The following is a 27,577-nucleotide window of genomic DNA, read 5'->3' on the forward strand; positions in this document are numbered from 1 at the left end:
AAGGCTGAGGTGGGAGAACCACTTAAGCCAGGAGGGTCAAGGCTGCAGTGAGCTGTGATCGCACCACTGCACTCCAGCCTGGGTGACAGAGTGAGATCCTATCTCCAAAAAAAAAAAAAAAAAAAAAAAAAAAGGTAAAAAGAATTAATGAGAACAGAGAAGGAAGTGGAGAGATGACATTGGCTGTGCTCCCAGGACCAGGCATGGAGCATGCGTGGATCAAGTCACACACACAGTGAGGAATGCCCATCCACAAACAGGATGCCCAGTAACAGACCCTCCAACACGTCCATGGTCACCTGGTGCCCTGATGCCCCAGACACACCACATGGTCCTGGGGGCCACATGGGAACGCCAGTGATGACTGCCTGCAGCAGACCCACAGGTGTGCGTTCACCAGGAAGCCTTTATTGAGGGCCTTCTTGGCGGGGAAGTGCTGCACTGAGTCTACAGGGACAGAGGAATGGTCAGGAGCTGGGCCAGGAGTAGACCACCTGGTAAGACTGGCAAGGCAGTAGGCTGAGGCTGCTGGAGAAGACAGGGAGTTGCTGCCCGCTCAGGGGCGTGGCATCTGGGCTGAGAAAGGCAGGAGGGTGGGTGACAACAATGTCCAGGTCTGTGGGGGACACAGCAGCAGTACACAGACAAGCGGTGGGGCTGGGAGAGTTGTTTGGCAGGGATGGCACGCGAGGGTGCTTGCAAGGCACACCTGTGGCTGCTTCAGGCCATGGCAACAGGGTCACCACAGGGGCTTCTTGCAAGCAGGGTCCTGGGTCACAGACAGGGCCACAGAGCCTTGTGTTCGCTCCCAGGCATACCTGTGGACAACACAGACGAGCAGGGCTCACACAGAGCTGGACCCCGAGGATCCCAGGGAAAGGCTCCCCGCGTACTCACGAGGTCCCAGCTAGCACCAGGAGGCTGTCATCAGGGGCCAGGCTCAGGTGCCATCCCCCCATTGTCACCACCGAGGAGCCCTCCTGGAGAAGAGGAGCAGGAGAATCAAATGGAGACTGTTGGGCCTCAACACCTGGGTGAATGTCTGAGTCTGCCTGGGCACCAAGGCCCCAAGAGTGGGCCCCGTGTGGCAGTCCCAGTCCCAGGAGTGGGCTGATGCCCTCCGGCAGGGGGTTCTGCAACCCTGTCCCTGGGCCCCACTTGCCAGCTGCCACAGCCACACGTCCACATTCTGTCTCAGGCCTTCGCTGCTGCCTTGCCCATAGGCAGTCACCTGGTGGGAGGTGAAACAGAAACTTCTGGTGCCTCTTCCCCCACATGGGAGATGGTCTTGAACCTGCCCCCAGACACCAGGCTTGCTTGGAGCAGGGTTGAGGCCCATAAAACAGGCCCATCGCCATGTGCTGAGCAGAGACCAGGACTTGGAGAGGAGGGCTGCCTGGGCTGCAGGCCTCCCTGTGCCCGCCACTGCCAAAGGCAGGCATGTATTTGGGATCACACATGCCTGCCTTTCACGTGCAGTGCACCCATGGTCCCTCTGATGTGTGCTCATGCGAAGGCATGCCCACCAGGGCACACCAGAGACACATTTACGTCAGCTTCCCAGAGGGTGCAACCTCCCTTTCTCCGAGAGAGGTTTTGAGTTTGGCCTCAGGAGGCGGGAGGGACCAGGAGGGTGAGGCTGAGGCCTCTCTGACATGCACCAGCCTGGAAGCACGCAGCTGCTGTGCAGGGCCATGCTCCTGCTGCCCCGGAGAGGGCGCATATTCATTAATGTAAACCGAAGCAGGTAAGAGCAGCGTATGGCAGAGGTGGGGTGCAGGGCTGAGTGGCACTGCTGTGACATGTGCGCATGTTCTTGCAGCCCTGTGTAAGCTCAGGACGTCCCTGGTACCCAGGAGCAGCAGGCCGAGCCTCTACGGGAAGCCTGTGGCCATGAGCATCCCTGCACAGACTGACTCATTCAAAGCCCACGGGACGTGCCAGTGGCAAGCCGTAAAGCACAGGTGAACACAGGTCTCCCTGCACCACTCTTGCCCTCCCAGCCTCGTCCCCACACATGGTACAGAAACACCACTCTGGCCTGTCACTCCCTGCTTCAATACTTGGAGCGCTGTTGTCTTTAGGACAAGTCCTCCCACCTTGCCTAACCCAGCAGACCTACCAGGACCTGGGCCCTGCCTGCTGCTCCACAGTCCACCAGTCACACTTGTACCCCCACTCCCCAGCCCCGCCTCTGGCTAACTTCAGCTACTCCCAGTGCCGGGCTGTTTCAAGCCTCAAACAGCTCATGCTCATGCTTCTCCCTCACCTAGAATGCTCTCTCCACCTCCCTTTCTTTCTTTTACAAACTCCTACACTAGCTTTAAAATGCAATGTGCACATCACCTCCTCCGGGAAGCCTTCCTTGACTTCCCTTTCAGCCTGGATTCCTCCTTTATCCTTCTATAGCTTCCTATAGCTTTTCTATCAGATACTTTATCACGTGATTGTGGCAATTGTTGATTAACTTGTCCATCTCTTTAACAAACTATACATTCTTTAAGGTAGCAAGTCTATCCTACTCTCCCACTAAAGCCTGAAACATAACAGGCATTTAATAAATGCAGAATGAAAGAAAGTCAGCCTTGTTTGAATCCCTCTCTCCACCCAACCCTCACTCCCAAACAATTCTCTCCCTTTTGGCTTCCAAGGCTGTGACTGGCTGAAGGCTCAGGAATTCCTAGCGAGGGGAAAATTGCAGACCCCCAGGAAGCTGCCAGTGAGTGGGGGAGCCTCCAACTCTGAAAGTGAATTCAGTTCTTAAAATTGCTTGGGACCATATAGCCTCCACAGACTTCGCCAGCAGCAAAGCCATCGCCCTCTGTGTCAGGGAGGGAGCACAAAGGCCTATGCTCATGTCTACAACCTCTGAAATGTGGCGTGTGTGTGTGTTTGTGTGAGTGTGTGTGTGAAAGAGAGAGAGAGGCAGTGAGAGAGAGACTGGTTCCCATTTTCCAGGGCTGCTGGGAGGATGCCCCGGATGTCCCATGACTGCATTACCTGGGTCTCATAGGTGTCCCCAAACAGGCTGAGTGGTGCGCCTGCCTGCAGCTCCCTGCGGTGGCTGTCCAGCCAGGCCTCCAGGGACATGGGCTCCATGATGGATCGTGTGCTCAGAGGGAATGGTGGCTCCTTGAGAAGCTGGTCTGCACCCACAGCATGACTACAGTCAGTATCCTCAGGACCCAGGACCCAGCCCACCCAGCCCCAGTGGGCTGAGTTCCCAGGGGCCCCAGGTCTCAATTGCCGAAACAGGCTCTGGATCCGGCTCAGTGATCAAGCAGCCATGTAGGGGGTACCATTGGCTGCCGTCTTCTCAGTACCTTGAGAACTGGGCAGAATATTCACAAAGACTCCCCGGTCCCCTGGACCAAAACCCATCCTATTTTGGAAGAGGAGGGAGGGAAGGAGAAGGGCAGTTCCCAGCGGCCTCACCAGGGATGGGCTTTCCTGTTCTGTACTGCTCAGAGCTGAAGAACCTGCAGGGACGAACAGGGAGGAGCAGGAGTGGCGAGCACTCCCATTGGAGTGACCAGCGACACACACATACACCATACTCACGGTCAGGTGCAGGAGCCCACACACACTCATAGGGCCCTCACACAGCTGTGTGTTTGCCATCCTTTCCCTCCCAGCCCCGTGCTGCTGCTCCTCCCTCCCCCCAGCGGCACTGGGCTCTCTGGGCCAGGCTCCCCACCCTGGGAGGGGAGTCTCCCCTGGGAGGGGAGACTTTCTCCCAGGCCATCAGGTGCTGATGCAGAGCCCCAGGAAAGCAAGAGGCAGGGGCTGGGCTGGGCGCTCACTCCTGGATGATGGGGGCCAACTGCGTGCTGAGGTCCTTGCAGTAGAACCACTTCTCAAACAGAACGTCCATGGTGTCGCCCACATAGTACCTGCCAGGGCAGAGGACAGGCAACCCTGCTGTCCCCATCTGGGTGGCTTCAGGGCAGCCCCACTCAGGCCTGACTCTGCTGCTGTCTGCTCCACCCGTGTTAGCACACCCTAGTGGTCATTGGTCACTTAACACCTTGCTCTTCAGAAGCACACGTGCGCCCCGAGAGGGGTACTATCCCCAGAATTCACACGGCTCTGTCTGGTTCCCAAAACTAGACCCAAACTAGTTCCCGAAACTCGACAAAGCAGGTAGAAGTCTGAGGCTCAGAGAAGCTGAGCAATCTGGCAAGGATTACACAGCCTGTAAGTGGTGGAAGCAGGCCAGTCTCAAGACAATCTTAGAAACTTAGAGAGCTTCTAATCGCAGTGCTTTCGTTTTTCCCAAAGAGGAAGCTAAGGCTGAGCCTGAAACCAGGGCCAGTGGCTGGACGCTCTGCTGGCCTGCAGTGCTGTAGGCCAGAGTGCACGGACACTTAAGAAACCAACATGGCTGAGCACAGTGGCTCATGCCATCCCAGCACTTTGGGAGGCTGAAATGGGTAGATCACTTGAGGTCAGGAGTTCAAGACCAGCCTGGCCAACATGGTGAAACCCTGTCTCTACTTTTAAATAAATAAATAAATAAATAAATAAATAAATAAATAAATAAATAAAATAGCCAGGCATGGTGGCAGGGGCCTGTAATCCCAGCTACTTGGGAGGCCGAGGCAGGAGAATTACTTGAACCGGGAAGCGGAGGTTGCAGTGAACTGAGATTGCACTGCTGCATTCCACCCTGGGTGACAGAACAAGACTCTGTCTCAAAAGTAAATAAATAAGTAAAAAAAAAAAAAAAGAAGAAGCCAACACGCAGAAGATGTCCCCCAGTTAAGGGGTTCTTCTCCTGTCAGCGTCATGATTGCCTTTGAGAGTTGGAGCAAAGCTTTGAACTCTTTTCTGGGGTAAGGCCCACGTACATGTATGTATAGCCTTCAGTAGACCCCTACAGCCCACCCCAGCCCCCAGCCTGGCTCAGTGAGCTCCTCCCCTGGCCTGAGGAGCGCCTGGCAGGCTGGGATGGGCCCCAGGTCCCTGTGTGTGCTGCACATGGTGGGTGCCAGGAACGCCTGTTGACTGAATGCCTAATGCCCAAACCCAGCTCCTGGGCCCAGGCCAGCTCTGTCTGCTCTTAAAAGGGATGTGGTCCTGCTGATGGGAGATGCTTTACAGACACACAGTGCATCCACCCACCTGGCAGCCTAAATCCTAGCCTGGGATGGAGCTGGCCCCGGAAAGCTTCATAACTGGATGGCAGTGCCCTCCAGGAACTGCCTTTGGAGTGGCATTTTAATGTTGAGTCCCTGGCTTTTATTAAAGGTCAAAAGCAGCCAGATGAAATGTGTTATTGAATTTGCTATAAAATGATATTGAGGACACCATCCTCTCCATCAGACTCCCTATATTAAAGTCCCTTGGGACAGATTTTTTCTAGAAGATAAGACCATGTCTGTCTCTACAACAGACTGTTACACAGTGAATGATTATGTAGCCATTGTGTTTTTTGAAAAGATTTAATAGTGTAAGAAATACTTGGCTGAATGTGGTGGCTCACAACTGTAATCCCAGCACTTTGGGAGGCCGAGGTGGGTGGATCACCTGAGGTTGGCAGTTCGAGACCAGCCTGACCAACACAGTGAAACCTCGTCTCTACTAAAAATACAAAAATTAGCCAGACATGGTGGTGCATGTTTGTAATCCCAGCTACTCAGGAGGCTGAGGCAGGAGAATTGCTTGAACCCGGGAGGCGGAGGTTGCAATGAGCCGAGATTGTGCCACTGCACTCCAGTCTGGCGACAGAGTGAGTCTCCATCTCCAAAAAAAAGAGAAATACTCATGAGTTTCTTTTAGGTAAAAAAAGATATAGCTATGCATAGAAATAAGACAAGACAGAAGTTTAGGTTTCATTGGCGACATGACAATTTTTTTGTTTTCTCTTTTTTATTATTTTGTTTTCTTGAGATATAATTCACATACCATCAAATTTATCCTTTTAGTAACAAGTAATTTTAATTTTGTTCACTTCACATTCCTGTACTTTTCCAGATTTTGAGAATGAATGTGTATGACTTTGATAATCAGAAAAACAACAAGTATTTTTAAAATGCCTATTATACAAGACATGTGGGCCATAGTATCCTGATCCTGGTAACCTGACGGGAAACTTGAAATTTTTTTTAGTTAAAAAATACAACAAACAATGATAACGCCACTGCATTCCAGCGTGGGTGACAGAGTGAGTCCCCTTATCAAAAAAAAAAAAAAAAAAAAAGAGAGAGAGAAACAAAACCAACCAAACAAAACACTGTTGAGCTTCTGGAAAATCTCTATTTCCCTGAGCAATAGGTTACTTCCTCCTTTCAGAGGAAAGGAACTGGATGACTGGTCAGAACCAAATGAGAACCCTGGCTATGGAATCAGAATGTCGACAGCAGGGCCTGTGTTCTTCCCCTCTTTGGTGTTGACTCCCACTTCTCTTTATACTGTCCTGGCCCTAACTCCGTATTTCTCTATAATGCCAGATCTAGCAAGTAACGCGTTAACAACTTTAACTTCTTTGTAATGATAACAGCACCTCCCCCATAGGATCGTTGGGAAGACTCAATGAATAAATACATGCAAAGTCCTTAGCCAGGCATCTGGCACATAGCAAGTGCCATCCAGATGTCAGTGTGTGTTGTGGAATGAGCTGGGGTAGAGAAACTAGCTGAGGGAGGCACTGGCCGTGACTCTAAACTCTGGGGGGAAGCAGCAGTTCTGGCTGCACTGGGGGAGGTGGGTGTGACTTTGGAACCCCTCTGGCCCGCTTTCCACATCCCACCCCTCCCAGAAGACCTTGTGAAAGGAAAATATCTTGGGTCCCTGAAATCACTAAACTAAAGGGAAATGTCAAGCTGAGAACTGCTTAGGGCAAACCTGCCCCCCATACTTTTTTTTTTTTTTTTGAGACGGAGTGTCGCTCTGTCACCCAGGCTGGAATGCAGTGGCGTGATCTCGGCTCACTGCAAGCTCCGCCTCCCGGGTTCACGCCATTCTCCTGCCTCAGCCTCCCGAGTAGCTGGGACTACAGGCGCCCGCCACCGCGCCCGGCTAATTTTTAATATTTGTAGTAGAGATGGGGTTTCACAGTGTTAGCCAGGATGGTCTCAATCTCCTGACCTTGTGATCCACCCGCCTTGGCCTCCTAAAGTGCTGGGATTACAGGAGTGAGCCAGTACGCCTGGTTACCTGCGCCCCATTCTATTCAAAGTGCCCCTCTGCTCACTGAGATAAATGCGTATCTGATTGGCTCCTCTGGAGAGACTAATCGGAAACTCAAAAGAATGCAACCCTTTGTTTGTTTTCTACCTATGACCCGGAAGGCCTTCCCTGCTTTGAGTCATCCTGCTTTTGCTTTGAGTTGTCCGGCCTTTTCGGACCGAACCAATGTCCATCTTACATATGGTAATTTGTAACATATGTAATTTGTAACATATGTTAATTTGTAACAATACATATGTTAATTTGTAACATATGATGTCTCATGTCCCCCTAAAATGTATAAAACCAAGCTGTGCTCTGACTCTCTTGGGCATATATCAACAGGACCTCCTGAGGCCGTGTCACAAGCACGCGTCCTCAACCTGGCAAAATAAACTTGCTAAATTAACTGAGACCTGTCTCAAATTTTTGGAGTTGACATTTTGATAACCTCAGAGGGATTCTGAGTGGAGGTGCCCCTGACCTTTGACAAATCTCCTAAGGGTGCTTGGTACTGGCGTGAGCCAACTTTATGGCTCAAACCAATAGGACAATTTGCTGAGGTCTGGGAGCACCCCCTCTAGAGAATCCCTGATCTCCCCAAATTTGGTTGAGATCTAAAGTTTATTTCCCTGTACAACTCCCTCTTTCTTTTTGAGTTTTACTTGTTTCCAACAAGGAAGGCAAGTTTTCCTGTTTCCATGACAATGGAAGGCAGCTAACTCGTTTATGAAGTTTGAGCTCGCTTCCGATAGGAAAAAGGAGGTTTTTTTCCTGCTTCTAGGATGGTAGAGAGCTGTCTTGAGCCTGAGACCCATCCCTAGGTAAGTAGCTGAATTGAGGGTTTGTCTTGGCTAAAGTTAACGATCAGCTGCTCTTAATTTCTGCTGACTATTAGAGTGCTCAGTGATCATGGAAGCTGTGCGATCATTTGTTTTGCTTAACTATTTGTTGTTGTTGTTGTTTCTGTTTTGTTGTTGTTTCAGTCTTTTTCCCATTGGGTTTGATCAGCTCTGCCTGACTTGATCAAATCCTAAAGAAGTTCAAAATTATGGGAAACAAGGCCTCTGGAGTGACTAAATTCCCCTCCACCTCCAACACACACACACACAAAGGGCCAGGCACAGTGGCTCACACCTGTAATCCCAGCACTTTGGGAGGCAGAGGCGGGCAGATTATGAAGTCAGGAATTCCAGACCAGCCTGGCCAACATGGTGAAACCCCGTCTTTACTAATAACACAAAAATTAGCCGGGCGCAGTGGCGCGCACCTGTAATCCCAGCTATTCAGGAGGCTGAGGCAGGAGAATTGCTTGAACCCAGGAGGCGGAGGTTGCAGTGAGCCGAGATTGCATCACTGCACTTCAGCCTGGGTGAGAGAGCAAGACTGTGTCATGGAAAAAAAAAAAAAAAAGCTGGTCTGGTGGGGGGAGAAAAAAGGCCAGCAAAAGGAGAAAAAAAAGATGAAAGATTTTTTATTTTGACTGCTAAGGGGCTTGATTTACATAACAAGGCCACCTTTAGCTAACCAGGCAAAACTGAAAGAGCAATGGCTGTACTTCTGAAACAGCAGCATTTGTTTTCCTGCTGAAATACAGTAATGAGATTTAAAAAGATTTTTTTAAAAGAGCTCAATGGTTAAAAATCAGCTTAATTAAAAGCTAACATCCAAGGGGTGTGTGTGTGTGTGTGTGTGTGTGTGTGTGTGTGTGTGTATTTAACCTTCATGTTTTTGTTTTTGTTTTTCTCCTAGGACCTTGTCTTTTTTTTTGAGCAAAAGTTTTTTTCTTCTCAGTTGACCGAATTCTGTTTTCTTCATTTACTTCTGCTGTCTCTCCTTTCTCTTGCACCCTCTGCTGCATGAGGGACCTAAAATAGTTTATAGTAGCCTGCGGTTTCTTAAAGAAAATGAAGAAGGCACTAGACTCCTTTTAGGGGAGAAACCTGTTTTTCCTTATCAAGAATGTAAAAAGATATATTGGTCTCAACTCTTAAACTGCTTACTTTTATATTGTTATCTGGATTTTTTTTTTTTTTTTACTAAAATAGTTATTGTAACTGAGGTTACTCTTACTCTTGAGTTTTTAAGGAAGAGTGTGGTTTTATTGCTTCTGGGCCTTTGACTAAGATCAAGTGTAGAAGAGTGTGGTTTAGACACTTAGAAATGTCTTTGTTTAAAAAAACCTTTTTTTAAGTGCACTGTAAAAGCATCATGTGGTCTAAGCTCATAATAATTCTCCCTTTTTGGAGACCCAGGATTCAGTGTGGGCTTTGCCCAGAGCTCAGAGATCCAGTTAAAAGATAGGTAGTCCCGATCTAAATAAAATTGGTCTCCTTATGCAATCCTATGATAGATTTCTATAATTTTATGTTTGACTTGGTATCCATCTTTTTTTTTTTGACAGAGTTTCGCTCTTGTTGCCCAGGCTGGAATACAATGGCATGATCTCGGCTCACTGCAACCTCTGCCTCCCAGGTTCAAGCAATTCTCCTGCTCAGCTTCCCTAGTAGCTGGGATTACAGGTATGTGCCACCATGCCTGGCTAATTTTGTATTTTTAGTAGAGATGGGGTTTCTCCGTGTTGGTCAGGCTGGTCTCAAACTCCCGACCTCAGATGATCCGCCTGCCTCTGCCTCCCAAAGTGCTGGGGTTATAGGCATGAACCACCATGCCCAGCCAGCATCCATCTTTAATCTCCCTCTAGCACTATCAGACTTATTCTCTCTGTACCTTATGATGTCAATTTTGCTATTTGATTTTTCACCTGAGTTGTTTCCTTTTTTTTTTTTTTTTATTGAGACAGATTCTCACTCTGTCACCCAGGCTGGCATGCAGTGGCGTGATCTTGGCTCACTGCAGCCTCTGCCTCTTGGGTTCAAGCAATTCTCTGCCTCAGCCTCCTGAATAGCTGGGATTGCAGGCGTCCTCCACCATGCCCGGATAATTTTTTTGTATTTTTAGTAGAGATGGGGTTTCACCATCTTGGCCAGGTTGGTATTGAACTCCTGACCTCGTGATCCACCCACCTCGGCTTCCCAAAGTGCTGGGATTACAGGTGTGAGCCACTGCATCTGGTGAGTTGCTTCCTTTAATACGCAACTTTAAGGCTATTTAGCTGACAACTGCCTGTGGTTGTAAAACAGGTTATCAAGAATCTGAAAGTCTGGCTGGGCATGGTGGCTCACACCTTAATCCTAGCACTTTGGGAGGCCGAGGTGGGTCGATCACCTAAGGTCAGGGGTTTGATACCAGCCTGGCCAACATGGTGAAATCCTGTCTCTACTAAAAATACAAAAAATTAGCTGGGCGTGGTTGTGGGCACCTGTAATCCCAGCTACTTGGGAGGCTGAAGCAGGCGTATCACTTGAACCTGAGAGGCAGAGGTCGCAGTGAGCAAAGATTGTGCCACTGCACTCCAGGTCGGGTGATAGCGCAAGTCTCTATCACCAAAAAAAAAAAAAAGAAAAAAGAAAAAAGAATCTGAAAGTCTAAGGTAGAAAAAAAAAGTTGTTATGAATCTATAAGATGTACTTCTATTAGCATGCCTAAAACATCTATGTATGTGTTGTATACACAATGTTTCACTGCTGAAAATATAAAAAGGGGCTCTAATTAACTAAACTAAATTCCTCTCAAAGTTAGTTCAGCCTATACCCAGAAATGAACAAGGAGAGCTTGGAGGTTAGAAGCAAGATGGAATCATTTAGGTCAAATCATTTTCACTGTCTCAGTTCTAATTTTGCAATGGTGGTTCTATAACTTTAAATAATGACTATCACAATTTTTACAAATAATCTAAGTAAATGATTAAAATAAAATAATTATGTAAATGCAATAGGATAAATACTTGTAGACAACCTTGTCATAATTTAGAATCTAAAGTTAAATTAAATAGTAGACATTTCATTATTTGGGTACTTTCCAGTAAAAATATATTTGTAGGAAAACATTCTTTCTAAAAAAAGGTGTGTCCTTTTAAAAAAAGTGAACCATTTTGTCTAATTTAAGGCTTATTTAAAGGTCATGTATAAAACAAGAGAAAAGGAACCAGGAAATAAAAGAGATGTAAAGAAAGTTATAAAAACAAAGAAGTTTTTTTGTGGTAAGAAAGCTTGAAGAGAAATAATTTCATATGAGAAAGACTCTCGTATAGTAAATTTAGTTGTAGAGTAAAATGACTGGTTGTTGAAGAAGGAGGGATGTTCAGGACAAACCAGAAAGTCCAAGCATAGCATGAATGGTCTGTGTAAGTCACAATAAGAGGACTTATTTTTTTAAAAAACCCAAAAACTTTTATATGATCAAGTTGTCACATTATTATTAAGTTTGGGTTGCTTAGGAAAAAAAAAATGAGATTAAATTTTTTCAAAAGTTAAGGTTATTACATTTGTGTATCTCTCTGTATGTGCTTTTAATGTCCTTGTGACATTAAGTTACAGGGCTTTGACTCCTGGGTCTAAAAAGGACACCAGGTCCTGCTAAATTTTTTTTTTTTGACCGGAGTCTCGCACTGTTGCCCAGGCTAGAGTAGAGTGGCGTGATCTTGGCTTACTGCAACCCTCCACCTCCTGGGTTCAATCAATTCTTCTGCCTCAGCCTCCTGAGTAGCTGGGATTACAGGTGCCTGTCACCATGCCCAGCTAATTTTTTGTAGTTTTAGTAGAGATGGCGTTTCACCATGTTGGCCAGGCTGGTCTCAAACTCCTGACCTCATGATTCACCCACTTCAGCCTCCCAAAGTGCTGGGATTACAGGCATGAGTCACTGTGCCCGACCAAGTCCTGCTAAATTTTAGACACTGGCATCAATTAAAGCCCCATCTTCAGGCCCAGTAGAAGATGCCAATCAAAATAAACTGCATTCCTGAAACACAGGGACAGAAATTAAAACTATTCAACTCCTTAAGGCCCAGGGACTATCATGGAAGAGGTGGGCATGGGAGATTGTAAGGACCAATTTTGAGAGATAAAATAAGTTCAGTTTCTTGCCGGGTGCGGTGGTGGCTCATGCCTATAATTCCAGCACTTTGGGAGGCCAGGGTGGGTGGATCATGTGAGGTCAGGAGTTTGAGACCAGCTTGACCAACATGGTGACAGCTCATCTCTACTAAAAATACAAAATTAGCCAGGCATGGTGGCACATGTCTGTAATCCCAGCTACTTGGGAGACTGAGGCAGGAGAATCACTTTAACCCAGGAGGTGGAGGTTGCAGTTAGCCGAGATCACACCATTGCACTCTAGCCTGGGCAACAATAGCAAATTCCATCTCAAATAAATAAATAAATAAGTTCAGTTTATCTATAAATTAGTCATTAATGTCAAAGGTACACTGATGCAAGACCAGCATATGGGCCCCTGTGTCAGATTTAAAAAGTTTTCTTGAAGCATTAACTGACTCCTAAGTAAAGGTTATGAAAGGTTTATGGAAATTATATCTTATCGTCAAGATATAATTTTTAAAACTATAGTTAATTGGGTTCATGCTATTTTTTTGTTTGTTTGTTTTGAGACACAGTCTCACTGTCGCCCAGGCTGGAGTGCAGTGGCGCGACCTTGGCTCACTGCAAACTCCGTCTCCTGGGTTCAAGTAGTTCTCCTGCCTCAGTCTCCTGAGTAGCTGAGATTACAGGTGCACACCACCATGCCCAGCTAATTTTTGTATTTTTGGTAGAGACAGGATTTCACCATGTTGGTCAGCCTGGTCTCGAACTCCTGACCTTGTGATTCCCCTGCCTCAGCCTCCCAAAGTGCTGGGATTACAAGTGTGAGCCACCATGCCTGGCTTCATGCTATTTTTATTAGAGCTTATTGTTTGGAACAGTAAGTCTCTTCTCAAAGAATGAAGGTTTTCATTTCTTTGAAATCCTCGAGTTATTACTTTGGTTAAATGAATGATCCTATATTGTGATATCAAGAGTTTTAAACCTTTGATATTTGACAAACTTTCCAAAATCAAATGATAAATTATATCTTTTTCTGACCTAATTAATCTGTTAAGATATTGGGTTCCCTAATGTCCAAAAATGACATAGTTATTTGGTATAAAAAAGCATTGTCAAATATGAAATGGTGTTTGGTTTTCTTTGGGCTGTATTTGTATAAATATATTATTGGTATGCATTCCAAAATTATGGGAAACTCCTATAATCCCGATAAAACTTAGTGCACATAATCAGTAATAATCATAATTGTATTAAATTATTGTGTGCCACAGAAGTAACAAATTTCCTTGCCAACTGTGTCTTTGACTATGGCTGCCTTAAAACTTTTTGTCATTCACAGACAATGGTCCTGTTTTGCTTCTCTTTAGGAGGTGGCTTTAAAATCAGCTCTAGAACTCAGGTGCTCGTTTTTTTGTTTTTGTTTTTGTTTTTGTTTTTTGATGGAGTCTCACTCTGTTGCCAGAATGGAGTGCAGTGGCACAATCTTGGCTCACTGCAACCTCCGCCTCCTGGGTTCAAGCAATTCTCCTGCCTCAGCCTCCCGAGTGGCTGGGAGTACAGGTGCACACCACCACACCCAGCTAATTTTTGTACTTTTAGTAGAGACGGGTTTTCAACATGTTGGCCAGAATGGTCTTGATCTCTTGACCTTGTTATCCGCCTGCCTCGGCCTCCCAAAGTGCTGGGATTACAGGCATGAGCCCTCGTGTCCAGAGAACACAGGTGTTCTTAAATGCAGGTTTCTGATAACTTTGGAGATAGTGACATTAGAATAGAGAAGAAAAACTTTCAGGACTCTCAAGGAGGGCTGAAATGTTCATGAATATCAAGCATAACAGGAGTAAACTATGTAAACTGAACTCATAGAAGACTAAAGTAATCTTTTTTACTTTTGCTTTAAATGTTGCTGATCCTTTGTTTTGTTTTTTCAGAGTCAAGGAAACTTTTTTTTTGAGCTATTGACAGTTTTTAACAATTTATTATACTCCCATGAACAAAATTTGGAGCATATTTTTTTCTCTCTACCTGATTTCTCCAGAATTTGGAAGCTATTTGTGAGTATTCTTAACTTACGGCAATACAGTTATGTGCATAAGTGCAGTAAGAATCTGTTTTCATTTTGCAACAGGACGTAATTGGAGAAACTGGTTATTTTATTAAGGCTTTGACTGGAATGGTGTGCTTTCCTTTAAGGAATGAAGCTTGGTTTATGGAACCAATAAAGACCCCTTAGGGAAACTGGCCTCATACCTTCCCTGTATAGGGTTCCTGACCTCTGATAAGTAAAGGCCCTGTCTCTGGTGACAGGCCCAAAAGCCCCAAGTTTACCTTGGAACCTCAAGAAGATCACCCAACTCATAGGTATTTAATAGCACATATCCATGGCTAGGCTTGGCTTTAAAAATAGCTCTTATCTGAGATTCCTTCTATGGAAAAAAGTTCCATCAAAGTCAATTTAAAAGCCCATGTAAAAAATAATTATTCTTGGCCAGGTGTGGTGGCTCAAGCCTGTAATCCTAGTACTTTGGGAGGCCGAGGCAGATGGGTCACCTGAGGTCAGGAGTTCAAGACCAGCCTGGCCAACATGATGAAACCCCATCACTACTAAAAATACAAAAAATTAGCCAAGTGTGGTGGCGGGTGTCTGTAATCCCAGCTACTCAGGAGGCTAAGGCAGAAGAATCACTTGAACTCAGGGGGTGGGGGTTGCAGTGAGCTGAGATCGTGCCATTGCACTCTAGCCTGGGCAACAAGAGCAAAACTCTGTCTCAAAAAAAAAAATTATTCTTGCTGCACTGTATACAAATAATTAGGCCAAGTATAATAAAGCAAATCAGTCCTACCATGATTTGTCTTTAAAATGGGAAACTGGAGAGAGAAAAATTATGTTTTGAAAACTATAGTATACCTGTTGTTAGATTCTAGTCTTGCCTAATGTTTCTCAATTTTTATTATTTTTCTACGATTTGGACTGAATTCTAATTTTTCTTGACTACAAGTTTTCAAAATAATGTTTTCAATTTTTTTACTCTTTTTTTGTTTGTTTTTCCTAACTTGGAGTCACTGAAAGCTGAGCTGTGCTTTCTTAAAGCCCTGAAAACTGAAGCCAGACAACTTAAACTTCAGAAGAAAATATCAGCAACCTATTTACATACCTAAACCACTTTCACACCTGCCTACTGATGTGTGAACTTCAGAGCAATGTGGCCTATATTGATTTTCCAGGATTGCTCTTTCGTTGGTTGTTGTTTTTCTTCCTTCCTCCCCATATTTTCTCCTTGTAAGACATGAGACTTAACAACTTTCTAAAACTGAACTTCCCTAATAACTTGGGATCTACCCGTCTAGGAATAAACCATCCTAGCCATGAGAGATCAGACAAAACCTGGGACCAGAGACTCAATTTCTTCTAAAATGCTTTCTCCAAAAGATTTTTAAAAAGAAAAGGGGGAAATGTGAAAGGAAAATATCTTGGGCCCCCAAAATCACTAGGTAAAGGGAAATGTCAAGGTAGGAACTGCTTAGGGCAAACCAGCCCCCCATTCTACACAAAATCACCCCTCTGCTCACAAATGCATATCTGATTGCCTTCTTTGAAGAGGCTAATCAGAAACTCAAAATAATGTAACCATTTGTCTCTTATCTACCTGTGACCTGGAAGCCCCCTTCCCACTTTGAGTCTTCTCACCTTTGCTTCCAGTTGTCTCACCTTTCCAAATGGAACCAATGTTTATCTTACATATGTTAATTGGTGTCTCATGTCTCCCTAAAATGTATAAAACCGAGCTGTGCTCTGACCACTTTGGGTACATGTTGTCAGGACCTCCTGAGGCTGTGTCATGGGCACATGTCCTCAACCTTGGCAGAATAAACTTTTAAATTAACTGAGACCTGTCTCGAATTTTCAGGGTTCACAACCTCATGCAGAAAGCACAGATTCTGATTCCAGCCAAAGGTCATCAGGCTGAGTGGGCTTCCAGGGGGTCACAGAGAACAGAATCCACCCCACCCAATCCACCCCACCCTACCCCTCCACCATCAGCCAACAAAGACAGGATCTCCACTGCCTCTGCTGTGAAGCCCTCCTGCCCACTCAGTGGCCAGGACATGCTTTCTTGAGTCTATCTAGGATCCTTTCAGCTGCAGTTTGGAGCTGTGCTCCTTCGCTGTTTGCCCTTTCTCTGCCCCAGCCCTCCAGACAGAATTTACCTAAGACCATCTAGCTCGGTCTCCAGCCGCCTTCGCTCAACCACCAGCCCCACGGTGTTGGCAAACCTCTGTGGTGAGTGGGGCACCCTGGCAGGCAGGAGGAATATCTGCAGTGGTAGAGATAAGGTGCACAGTGAGGCCACTATCCCTCACGGAGACCTTAGCGCCCCCAACATCCTGGGCATCCGCAGCTGACCCCTGGGCAGCAGAGTGGTACTGCTTGTCCACCCTAGGCCCTCTTCTCTGCCCAGCCTCTACACCGGGGAACCAGAGGGAATGTTGGACTGTGCTGAGGATGGAGTAGCCTGGAAGAGGGAGGATGGGGTGGCCTGGAAGAGGGAGGATGGGGAAGGGGCAGGTTGGCAGGTGGGGTGTGGGAGAGCAGGAAAAGGTAGGGAGGATAAGACCTCAGCCAGGGCCAGGATTCCAGCTGTGGCTGCCTTTCTCTTCCCCACCCTGCTGGGATCTGGCCTCACCTCTCCCTGCCGAATGACCACATCCCGGTGTTTGCCTTGCTCCAGGACTCGGAGAACCATGTCTCCCTCCAGCTGGTAAAATACCTGTGGGACAGGAGAGAGGCTTGGACCCTCCCCACTTTCTCTTCCAGGTCCTTGGCCACTGCCCAGGCCCTGAATTCTGACTGGGAAACCTGAGAACTTTCTGAAGGCCTCGGAGTTGATGGGCAGCTCTGTCACTTCTGTCCCGAGGCCCGTCTCACCGGTGCATACCATGGAGTGCTGGGGACACACGGGATCATGTCTTGGACATGCAAGTGATGATCAGAGTACCCAGGATGCAACGGTGGTTACCTGGCTGGCGGGCAGGAGCTGGATGAAATGCTCACTGGGGAAGTGAATGAGACAGCAGTCAGGTAGGGGACCCACCCATTTACTATGTGCCAGGGGCTGTGCCAGGCACTTTTCCACCAGAAACCTCACAGCAAAGCCTCCAAAGGTATCATTAACCCCATTCAGCAGAAAACAAAGAAAGAAAACCAAGGCTCAGAGGGTAAAGCAGCTGGCCTAAGGTCACATAGCTGGTTACTCTCCAGCCGGAGCCGCAGCTTGGACCCAAGGCTGTATGTGGCTCTGGAGCCTCTGGCCAGGGTGACGCCTTGGCAGCAGGTGGGGCTGTGGAGGTTGCTGGCAGCCTGGGATGAGTTAGGTGCTGTGGGGGATGGGAGTATGTGCCTCTTGTGCGCTCCCAGGCCGGGGGGGCGGGGGCTCCTACTGCATTTTTCTGATTTCATCCTAAGTCCCTAATTTACTGAGATCACCCCATGGAATTGGGAGGAAGAGGAGGAGGCAGACTGGTTTTCTCCCCACCCGTCACACATTGCCTAGTGTTAAAAGCCCCAGCCAAATAGCTGAAGGAATGTTATCAACAGCGTCTACTCAGAGAAACCAAGCTGACCTGGAGGGACCTAGAGAGATGTGGCTCTGCAGTCTGCCACTAGGCACAAATAGTCACCACCCTTCTGAAGGGCAACTTGGCCATGGGCGTGAAGTGCCTTGGCAGTTTACACCCCTGGAGGGACTGTGGGGTTTCTTGGGATGCAGGACCCTCAGTGCTAAAACTGAGAAAGTTCTGGGTGAATCCAGATAGCTGGTCACCGTACAATCTTGACCTCAGTAATTCCACCTCAGGAATGAGACCTCAGTTCATCAGAGACATACCTGCCTAGTGGTGTACATTCAAGGCTGTTTTTAATGCAGTGCATAGTTAAAAGCCCTCAGCTCTGCCAGGGTGCTGTGTGCCCTTGGTCAATTCAGTTAGCCTTTCTGTACCTTGGTTTCCTCATCTACAAAATGACAGTTATCTACTCAAAATGGAGATGTGAAGATGCCAGGGATGCTTTACACATATGTGCTCAGCACATAGTAAGTGCTCAATGAGCCTCTAGCTATTAGTATTGACGATGGTAAGAATGACAAAAGTAATGCTAATATAATTATGGGGAAATGTAAATATTTGATGGTAGATTCAAAATATGGAACATTATGCAGCCATTAAAAACTATGTTTTTGAATAGCTGTTAATAAAAAGGGAAAATGGAAAATGCTAAATTTATGTTAAAGATTCAAAACTATACCCAGCAGGGTTTTAGTTTGTAGCAATACACATATAACAGAGGCAGCCTGTTCACAGCGGCCCTCTGCGTGGTGGGGTTATGAATGAGGTAAGGATTTTTCTGTCTATATTTCTCATATTTTCTACGAGGAACAATATTTACTTTCCTTATTAAAAACAACCCATAGGCCGGATGTGGTGGCTTATGCCTGTAATCCCAGCACTTTGGGAGATGGGAGGATCACTTGAGGCCAGGAGTGGAGACCATTCTGGGCAACATGGTGAGACCCCATCTCTACAAAAACTAGAAAAAATTAGCTAAGTATGGTGATGTCTGCCTGTAGTCCCAGGGACTTGGGAGGCTGAGGCGGGAGGATTGCTTGAGCCCCCGAAGTCGCGGCTGCAGTGAGCTATGACTGCACCACTGTACTCCAGCCTGGGTGACAGAGTGAGACCCCATCTCTAAAAAACAAAAACAAACACGAACAAACAGAAATCCCATACACATTATTTCATACAAATAATAAGAAACCTACCAGGTTCTCTTCTAGGGAGCATTTCAGTATGCTCTCCTCCCTCACTCTCCAAGCTGGGAGGAAGCCTGTGTGAGAGAGAGAGTGTGTGTGTGTGTGTGTGTGTGTGTGTGTGTGTGTGTGTGTCTAGGGTCCTTTCACAGTGAGGGAGGGGAGGAGGGGCAAAGGAAAAGTTGGCAGGAAAAGTTGGGAGAGGGGAGTCTGGAGTGACCCTCTGGGCCAGACATAAACCCTTACAAGGCAGGCTACACGGTATTTTCTCTATTTTCTTGCTCTTATCCCCTGCTCAGAGGCCTTCCCTGTGATGAGGGGCAGGCCTGGCCTGGAGCAGAGGTACAGATCACTGAACAGCAGAAAATCCCGAACAGCTGTGGGCAATCCTAAAGGAATTATGCTCAGTTTGGAAGTAAATGATGTTTGGGGGCCTGGGGCAGGCTAGAAGATTAACTGTACTGGCTCAGGCAGCTAATGAATAGAATCTGGCTTTCTGACCTGGAAAGGCCTTTCAGGCAGGCCAGGCGGAAAGGGCGAGAGGTGTAGAGGAACCATGCATATCAAGCACCAACTCTGCACCAGGCTCTGTGCACACACTCTATGCACATTGAATTCTTCCACCAGACAGGGGCCGTTGTCCTCATATACTTATGGAAACAGGCTTGGAGAGGTGATGTGATGTGCCCTGATCCAAGATCCCGGGGTTAGTAAGCGGCAGAGAATTCCTCCAATGCAAGTTCATCTGCCTCTGGCCCCCCTGCACCTGCACGCTCCAAGAAAGGAGTGAGGTAGGTGGAGTATAGGTGGTAGGTGGCGCTGGGGACTGGGGAGCTGGGTCAGGGAGCTGGAGGTACCCTGACCGCTATTGCAGAGGCAGAGCTCGGCGAGGAGGAAAATGGGGTTTGGTAAGAGGTGTGATTTGAACCCAGGTCTGAGCGACTCCCCTTTCTCACTATTAAGGAGGAGCCCGGACCCTGAGTTACACTGCTTCCATAGCACAGCCTGGAGTTTTCCCAGGCTCTAGCTGGGTGAGGATAAGCAGGGACAGAGAGGAGGCTGACCCTTAGCCCTGAGGCTGCGCAAGTGCTGCACCACCCTGCCACCAAAACCTCAGCAGGGTGGGACCAAGCCCTGTCACAAGCCCACCTCCAGCCAGATTCCTCCCAGACACCTGGGTGTCCCTTCAGAGTGAGGACACCTGTGCTGGCCAGCCCTCCTCATCGCTCAGCTGCCATCTGAGTCAGGGAATGGGCTGCTGGCCAGGCCCCTCAGGGGACACCCAGCCACCTGAGCTTGGAGAAACCATGGGATGGGCATGGGGCAGAGGCAGCAGGGGGCGAGAAGGGAAGCAAAGACAGAGGGAGACAGGAGAGGTGGGTGCTGTGAACAGGGCTGACAGAGAAGGCCGAAGTCTCTGGAAGACTCCGCAGTCAGCTCTGCCTCCCATACCATAGCCACGCCAGGTCTACCCACCTCCTCAGTATAGTTTTAGATTTTCCTATTGACTTTTTCCACCAAGGAAACAGTCTCCAGTCAGGTGTGTTTGTGAGAAGGGGGTGGCCAGGAGAGGTGCAGGGCCCCTGGAGCGTGAGAGGTGAGGGGTTGGCTGGTTCTGCTGGCCCGGGGCCCATCGTTCCTCCGCACAGCCTTGCGTGTCCCAGTGCACACATGAGGTGCTCAACAAATATTTGTTGAACAAGTGATTCTCCCATGCTCACTACAGTCCCTGCCTGTGGCCTGGATGCCCTCAGTGGGGACAGAGGCTGTTGATCAAGCTGGACTCTGGATCTTGAACCCCCAGAATCAGGCTCCCTGAGAGGACGGGGAGCCCTCTACTGATCCTTTCCCACCAGAGGAGATTCTGCGTCTCTTCTGAAGGGGACACACTTTTCTCTTTAAATTTTGCTTTTGTTTATTTATTTTGGGGTAGGTAGTAGAGAAGCACAGTCCAAACTTCAAGGTGCAAAAGGTGATTCAAGGCAAATTCCCCCTCCCACCTGCCCCAGCCACAAGCCACGAATGGGTTTTGCAGCCTCTAGTTAAGGGAGGGCCACCCAGCCCCAACTCCTCCTTCAGCTCCAGACACACCCTACCATGCCTACCCCTTAGCCACTAGCTCCTCCTCCCTCAGCCCCTCCCGCTCCCTCCGCCACCCACTCAGCCCAGGCCTCACTCACGCTATTTTTGCACTTTGCCCCTGTCTGCAGGGGAGGATCTTATTTTGGAGACCAATTGAATCTGTCAAGTTTGTGGGGAGGGGACCAGGACATCCCCCCGAACATGGCCAGCCCCTATATCCAAGGGGAGGATGCCCCACAGCTAAAGCCTCTGTCACCCGCAGGGTGTGGGCTGTTTCCCGGGGCTCCCCCAGCAAAGGTGCTGGCTGTGGAGGTGTCACTGCCTGCCCACCAGCTTGGAGGGAGCAGTCATGCCCTATGATTTCAGCTGTGCCCCCTCCACTCATCAGCCACATGTCCACCCCTCTCCACTTACAGCCACATGTCCAGCCCTCTCCACTTATCAGCCACATGTCCACCCCTCTCCAGTCCATCATCTCTGGGCCTCGAGTGGGAAGCGCCCCCTCCCCCCAGGGCCAGGCTCCTTGCCCACAGGCCTAGATCCAGGGAGACCAGTCAAACCTACCTCTTCACCCTCTTCGATGTGATAGTCCTTCCTGGTATTGGGGCCTCCAACGAACATGACTTTGAGCTGCTCCTGGTGCCTGCAATGCGCGCAAAGTAGGGGAGATGTTCTAAACCATCTCCTACGAGTGAAGAGAGCAGGGGTCCTTTGGGGGCCAGGAGGGAGCTTGAGGGCCCCTGGGAGAAGAAGCAGGACTGTTTTGGCCTCACTGTCCCTGTCCCCCAACTCTCATCCCCAGTTCATGCCTGCGTGCATCTAAGCGTCTATGTGTCTGGGATGGTGTCTGTGTGACTGTCCCTGTTTGTGTGTCCCCCCACATCCTCTGACCCAACAAGGGGAATGACATGGTGGTGAATCTATGGCTTTATCAACCAGGATCCTGGGCTGTGATCAAGATCTCAAATTACAGGAGAGTAGCAAATTGGAGGCCCCTTCCCAGGATGAGGCAGTGTAGGGGCAAAACGACCTTGACCTGCCGCTCACCCGTGCTGTCTGACTATGGGATCCTGCACTCTGCCCTGGCTGGAGGCATGGCTTCGTGGGTGCAGGAGACTATAACATCTAGCAGGGGCCTCAGGCAGTGTCAAGTCAGTGTGGCATGTGTTTACAAGTACAGGCCCTGGGGCATGTTACTAACCTTACCTGTAAAATAGAGGAACAGTTCTTACCTCACAGAGTTTAAACAGAATACCTGAATTAATATTTGGAAGCTCTCAGAATGATGCTTAGCATGCAGTGAGCACTATTTAAGTATTTGATAAAATAAAGAAACCCGGCCGGGCATGGTGGCTCATGCCTGTAATCCCAGCACTTTGAGAGGCAGAGGTGGGTGGATTGCTTGAGGCCACTAGCCTGGCCAACACGGTGAAACCCCATCTCTACTACAAATACAAAAATTAGCCAGGGCTGGCGGTGGGCACCTATAATCGCAGCGACCTGGGAGGCTGAGGCACGAGAATCGCTTGAACCTGAGAGGTGGAGGTTGCAGTGAGCTGAGATCGCGCTACTGCACTCCAGCCTGGGTAACAGACGGAGACTCTGTCTTAAATAAATAAATAAATAAATAAATAAATAAATAAATAAACTCAATACAGCCCTCTCATTTTACAGCCAATTTAGCCCGCCAAGAGAGGGTCACATAGCCAGGGAATGACCGAACCTGAGCCAGGTCCCAGGCTCCTTGACTCCCACGCGGGCACTGGGTCTGTGGGGCATCTAGTCAGCTGTTTGGAACAAAAGGGTGCCCAAACTCCTCAGTCTTTCTGCTGTTGATGTGGTGTTACCTTTTTATGGGAAAAATACCTCAGCACCTCCTGAGAACAGCCCGCCCCACCTGCACAGCAGGGTCCCCTTTCAGGGTGCAGACGCTGGGGTGAATCAGCAGCAGAATGTGTCTGGGTGCGGCTTCAGGGTCTTCTCAGGTGGCCCTGCCACAGAGGGCAGGGGTGAGGGCTTTCCTCTGGAAGGGGAAGTGCTGGGTCTGGGACCATTTGTACACACAGGGCGCAGCATTCTAGAGGCTGCCTGCATGGATAATGGTGTGGATGGCAGGGGAGGGGCTATGGGGGAGGTCTGAGCCCCCAAACTAGACTGGCAGGTCCTTTCTGAGTGTCCTCTCCTGTGGGCTGCTTTCCAGCCCAGCTGGGAGGCATGGAGACAAGACGGAAGAGCCAGTGTCTTTCCTTTTCCTTCCCTTTTGGGAGGCTGGGCCCAATAAGCCAGAAACACACGTGTCGACCTGATGTTTGAAAAGGTGGATGAGGCGCAGGGCAGGAGGAGGCTGTCATGAACAGTCCATGCTTAAAAACTTAAAGCTGCACAGAGCTTCAAGGAAGGGAGAGAAGCTACAAGGAACTTGACTGGGGAAGGGTATGCATGGGAGAGCTGGGTGCAGAGGCTCTGAGACTAGAAGCACTGGCGGTGACCTTGGGAAACGATGTTGAGAAGGCTGGACCAGGAGGGTGGACCAGCCGTGGAGTCTGATCTTGGTCTAAGGAGTGCCGGGGAACCTGGAAAGTTGTTTTTTAAAATCAACTTCACTGAGGTGTAATTTAGATATACACAGACAATTCTTAAACAACTCCACTCAAGAACTCTTTCAACCCATCAGTCAGGATGCACAAACCAGACCTGCCCCTCCTCTGCCCAGAACCCTCAAGCAGCTTCTCACCTTGCTTAGGGGTATTATGGGCTGAATAGCAACCCCCCCTGTCAAATTTATATGTTGAAGTCCTAACACCCAGTACTGCAGAATGTGACCTTATTTGGAAATAGGATCCTTGAGATGTAGTTAGGTTAGGATGAGGTCATCCTGGAGTAGGGTGAGCCCCTGATGCAATATGTCTGGTGTTCTTTTAAAAGACGGAAATTTGGACACAGACACACACACGAGGAGATCGCCTTGTGAAGACGAAGGTGGAGGTGGGTGTGGTGCAGCAGAAGCAAGAATACCAATGATGCCATCAAACCACCGAATGCTAGCGAGAGGCCTGGGCAGATGGACGCGAGACCTCAGGGAGCGATGGGAGGACGGAGAGGGAGCGACCACAGACGGGGATGAAGTGGTGGAAGGAGGCAAAGACAATGCTACATCTTTGATTGGGGTGGGCAACAACAGTGGCCAAAGAGATCTTTGGGGAGCTATTGACTGTTAGCCATGTGGTATTCCATGGTAACCAAGAGTGAGCGTGGACTCTGGAGTCGAACTGCTCCATGGGTTGTCTGGAGCCTATCCCACAGGCGCTCTGTGACACTAGAAAAGTTACTTATGAAAATCCCCCCCCATGGCGCTACTGTGAGAATGAGATGAGATGACGTAAAAACACTCGGCATAGTCCTGGGCCTGCTGTTTGGTTTGAGGTGCCACCCTACTGACCATGTCCTGTGGACACAGCAAAAATGAGGAATGTGAACCTTGATCTAGCCGGCATGTGAGGCCCTGCCATGGAACTGGGGGGGTGAGGGAGGTGACCGTGCCACAGGGGAGGGCCTGAGAGGTCTGCCTGAAAAAGATGGCAGCTGGACGGCCAACCCTGTTGGGTGCTGCAGGCAGAGGCTACTGGCAGAGGTAGCCTAGGGAGGGTCTGCTGTGGTGTGTATGTGTGTGTGTGTGTATGTGTGTGTGTGTGTGTATTCGTGCACACCTGCAAAGAGGGGCTCTGGAAAGAGCAAGAAATCAAGATCTTCCCAAAGGAGCGGATTCTCTGCCTTCCCCTTTGCCTGTGGCTTCTGGCACAGGGTTGGGGTGTATGATTTGGCTGCCCCCAGGCCTACATTCTAGTGCAATTCTGGGGCCTTGAAAACCACCCTCCCCACACTTTTGAGTTTTCCCAAAATGCACAGTGTTACTTGGGTTGGAGTATTGTTTCTCAGCCCCGGAAGGAGGGGTGCACCTTGTCATCTCATCTCCCACAGCCTCAGACCCAGCTCAGCCTTCTTCAGAAGTCAAGACCACAGTCACCAGAAAGAGGAACAGACTGATGTGGTGGAACCGGAACAGCCTGTCTCCATCTTCCCCCAAGAACCAAGAGATTGAAGCCGCCCTTCTGCAGGCTTTTGGGTCCAGGAACTCGGAGCTGCAAGGTGAGGGCGCAGATGGAGGAGGGGGAGGAAGCAAGGGCAGGGGGAGGCCATGGGGGTGCCGGACTCACATGAGCTTGTTGCAGACGGGGGGCTGGAAGGAGCCCCGGTTCTCCTCCACCCAGGCCCTCACTCCCACGCGGCGCTCCATGACTGTCCCGGGCGCCTCCTCGCAGCGCTGTCCTCCCGCCGTCGGAGGCCCCTGGCTCCGCCCAGTCGCCTTTTTAACCAGAATCCCAAGCTCACCAGGCGGAGCAAACCCCCGCGACCCCGCGGTGGGAGCTTGGGGCCGGCAGACTTTGGCCCCTGGTGGACTTTGGTGTGAGCCCCCCGCCCTCCGCGCCACCCCAGACCCTGGTGAGAGCGGCGGCCGCAGCGCTGGGGGAACGGCGGCCCGTGCCCCCTGCTTCTCCGCGGGGCAGGGGCTCGGTCCTCGCCACCGTCCTGGGGGCGCCCCACACACTTGCGCCTGCGGTGGGGCCTGCTCCCGGCGGAGGACACAGAATCCAGACCCTTCCTGGGCGCTTGTCCCCAGACGTTCCTTCCCTCTACGCCCCGGGGGGAACCCCAGGGAAGGTCCCCAGAAATACTACAGTGGGGAGATCGCGGGTTGGAAGTCCCAGCGCCTGAGAACACGGTGCTGGCTCTGGGCTCAAGATTTGGCTTTCCCATCTGGAAAAGGGGAATGACTGCCCGGCCACTCAGGGCTGCCGCGCGCACCCAGCGGGAAGCCGCACGGTGGTCCCCGCAGGCCCCGATTCAGGGTGAGCCCCAGACCCGCTGCGTGGGGCCGGCAGACTCCGCCGCGGGCTCGGCGAGGGGAGCGGTGCAGGCGCCGAGCTGCGGAGTCCGGGCTCAGGGCAGGACGGCGACCCCTCCCCACCCGAGGCCCAGCAGAGCGTCTGCTGTCCTTCGTTCAGTGTCGCAGTGGACCCCGAGCCCCGTGCTGAATTCCTTAGGTGTCTTAGGAACATACTCAGCTCGCACGCAGCTATGGGAGGAATTTGGCAGATGTGGACACTGGCCTTAGTGTCCTAGCCCTCGGGAATCTGGAGGTGTTAATGATGTCCCTGTATGAGAGACTCTAACAGTTATCCTGGGTGTGAGGGGCTAGGGCGCTGGGCGTGGACGTGCAGGTGTGAGGAAAGAGAAACCTGCGCAGGTGTGGAGGAGGGAGAAGCCTGCCTTTCTGCATGACTCAGAATTCTTAGGAAGATTGGAGGAAGTAGAGTGGGAGCCGGGAGGTAGGGGAGGAGGAAAAGGGCTCAGGCCCCTGACACCAGAATCCAGACTATAGAGTTTAAGAAACGAAACGCCTCCAAATCCTGCCCTCACAGCCCGCCTGGCGTGGGCTGGCTTTCTCAGCATCCCAGACATAAAGACTCCTCTGGTGCAACTCAAAATCAAAACTCAGACAGATAGGAAGCCGAATTTCCCCCTGAGACCTTCCCATTTCCTCTGTGCCGCTCTTTTTTTGTTTTTTCTTTCATTTCTTTCTCTCTTTTTTTAAAGTTATTTATCTAGCACAGTTTTAGCTGAGCACTTCCTTCTAGAATATCGTTTTGCACCCAAATAACTCACACCACCTTCTTTATTTTTCTCACCTATAAGTAATCAGAGGAGATGTAAACAATGACACATGAAGCACTGAGGATCTGAGATGTGTTAAGTTTGCTTTGAGTGTTAGTTAAATGGAGGGATGGGTGAGTGGGTGGATGAAGGCATCAACGAATTCACACAAAAAGGAGAAAAACTGATTTCAGCCCAACAGCTGTTCTGTTACCATAGTGCAAAGGAAAGAATGATAGGTACTCTGTATTTTAACTGATGTGATCAAATAATGTGAATAATTAATGCCACAAGTAGAATTTTGGGAGTCTGAAATATCCCGAGTAACCCTCTACACAAGCTAAATGACTGCTATGTTATCACTATCAAATATGCCCTCTGATTTGTGCTGTGTAGCGCAAATACCATGGCCGGTCTACTGAATTGGCAGGCCTCCTGGCTCAGGAACCATTGGACTCCAATGCTCAGAAAACGGACAGTTGCCATGTTGTGAGTATTCTGGCATTGTTGAGTTGGAACCATCTGGAATCCTTCTGAATACTGACTGTTGGACCCCTTGTAGTTTCTGGAATTTACCTGCCTCTAGGATCCACCTCTCTCCTCTGCACACAGAAGCTCATCTGCACTAAAGGATCAGAAGCAAATAGAATCTACCCTGGGATCCAAGCTCAAAGGATCTGGCCTGCTTGCTGGTGTCTTGCCCTGGCCTCCCCTGGGTGGTGTTTGCCTGCCCAGGTCACTGAGACCAGCAGATCCTTCCAGGCTTTGCTGAACCTGGCTGGTAATAACGACCTGACCCTTCAATTCTTCCATACACTGAACTAGTTGCTCCAGTGAATCCCTTTCCTGGCCCACCTTATTTTGTTT

At 49.2% G+C, this 27,577-nt stretch overlaps 1 protein-coding gene across 2 annotated transcripts; it reads right to left on the reverse strand.

Moving 5' to 3' along the window:
* Positions 1-292: 292 nt before the first annotated feature.
* HAAO (3-hydroxyanthranilate 3,4-dioxygenase) lies at positions 293-25,361 on the reverse strand. 2 transcript variants are annotated; one of them, XM_011978193.1, is made up of 11 exons: positions 25,213-25,361; positions 21,563-21,641; positions 16,799-16,882; positions 16,323-16,429; positions 3,804-3,893; positions 3,436-3,479; positions 3,001-3,146; positions 1,163-1,231; positions 898-980; positions 710-818; positions 293-447 (listed from the first exon to the last, which is right to left on the reverse strand). In XM_011978193.1, the coding sequence occupies exons 1-10, from the start codon at positions 25,290-25,292 to the stop codon at positions 740-742; spliced, it is 861 nt and encodes a 286-aa protein (XP_011833583.1). In that variant the 5' UTR covers positions 25,293-25,361; the 3' UTR covers positions 293-447; positions 710-739. The 2 variants fall into 2 exon arrangements, with proteins under 2 accessions (XP_011833583.1, XP_011833582.1); XM_011978192.1 differs by having other exon boundaries at positions 389-818.
* Positions 25,362-27,577: the final 2,216 nt, after the last annotated feature.

Source organism: Mandrillus leucophaeus, unplaced genomic scaffold (assembly GCF_000951045.1).
Source record: "Mandrillus leucophaeus isolate KB7577 unplaced genomic scaffold, Mleu.le_1.0 Scaffold190, whole genome shotgun sequence".
NCBI lineage: Eukaryota > Metazoa > Chordata > Mammalia > Primates > Cercopithecidae > Mandrillus > Mandrillus leucophaeus.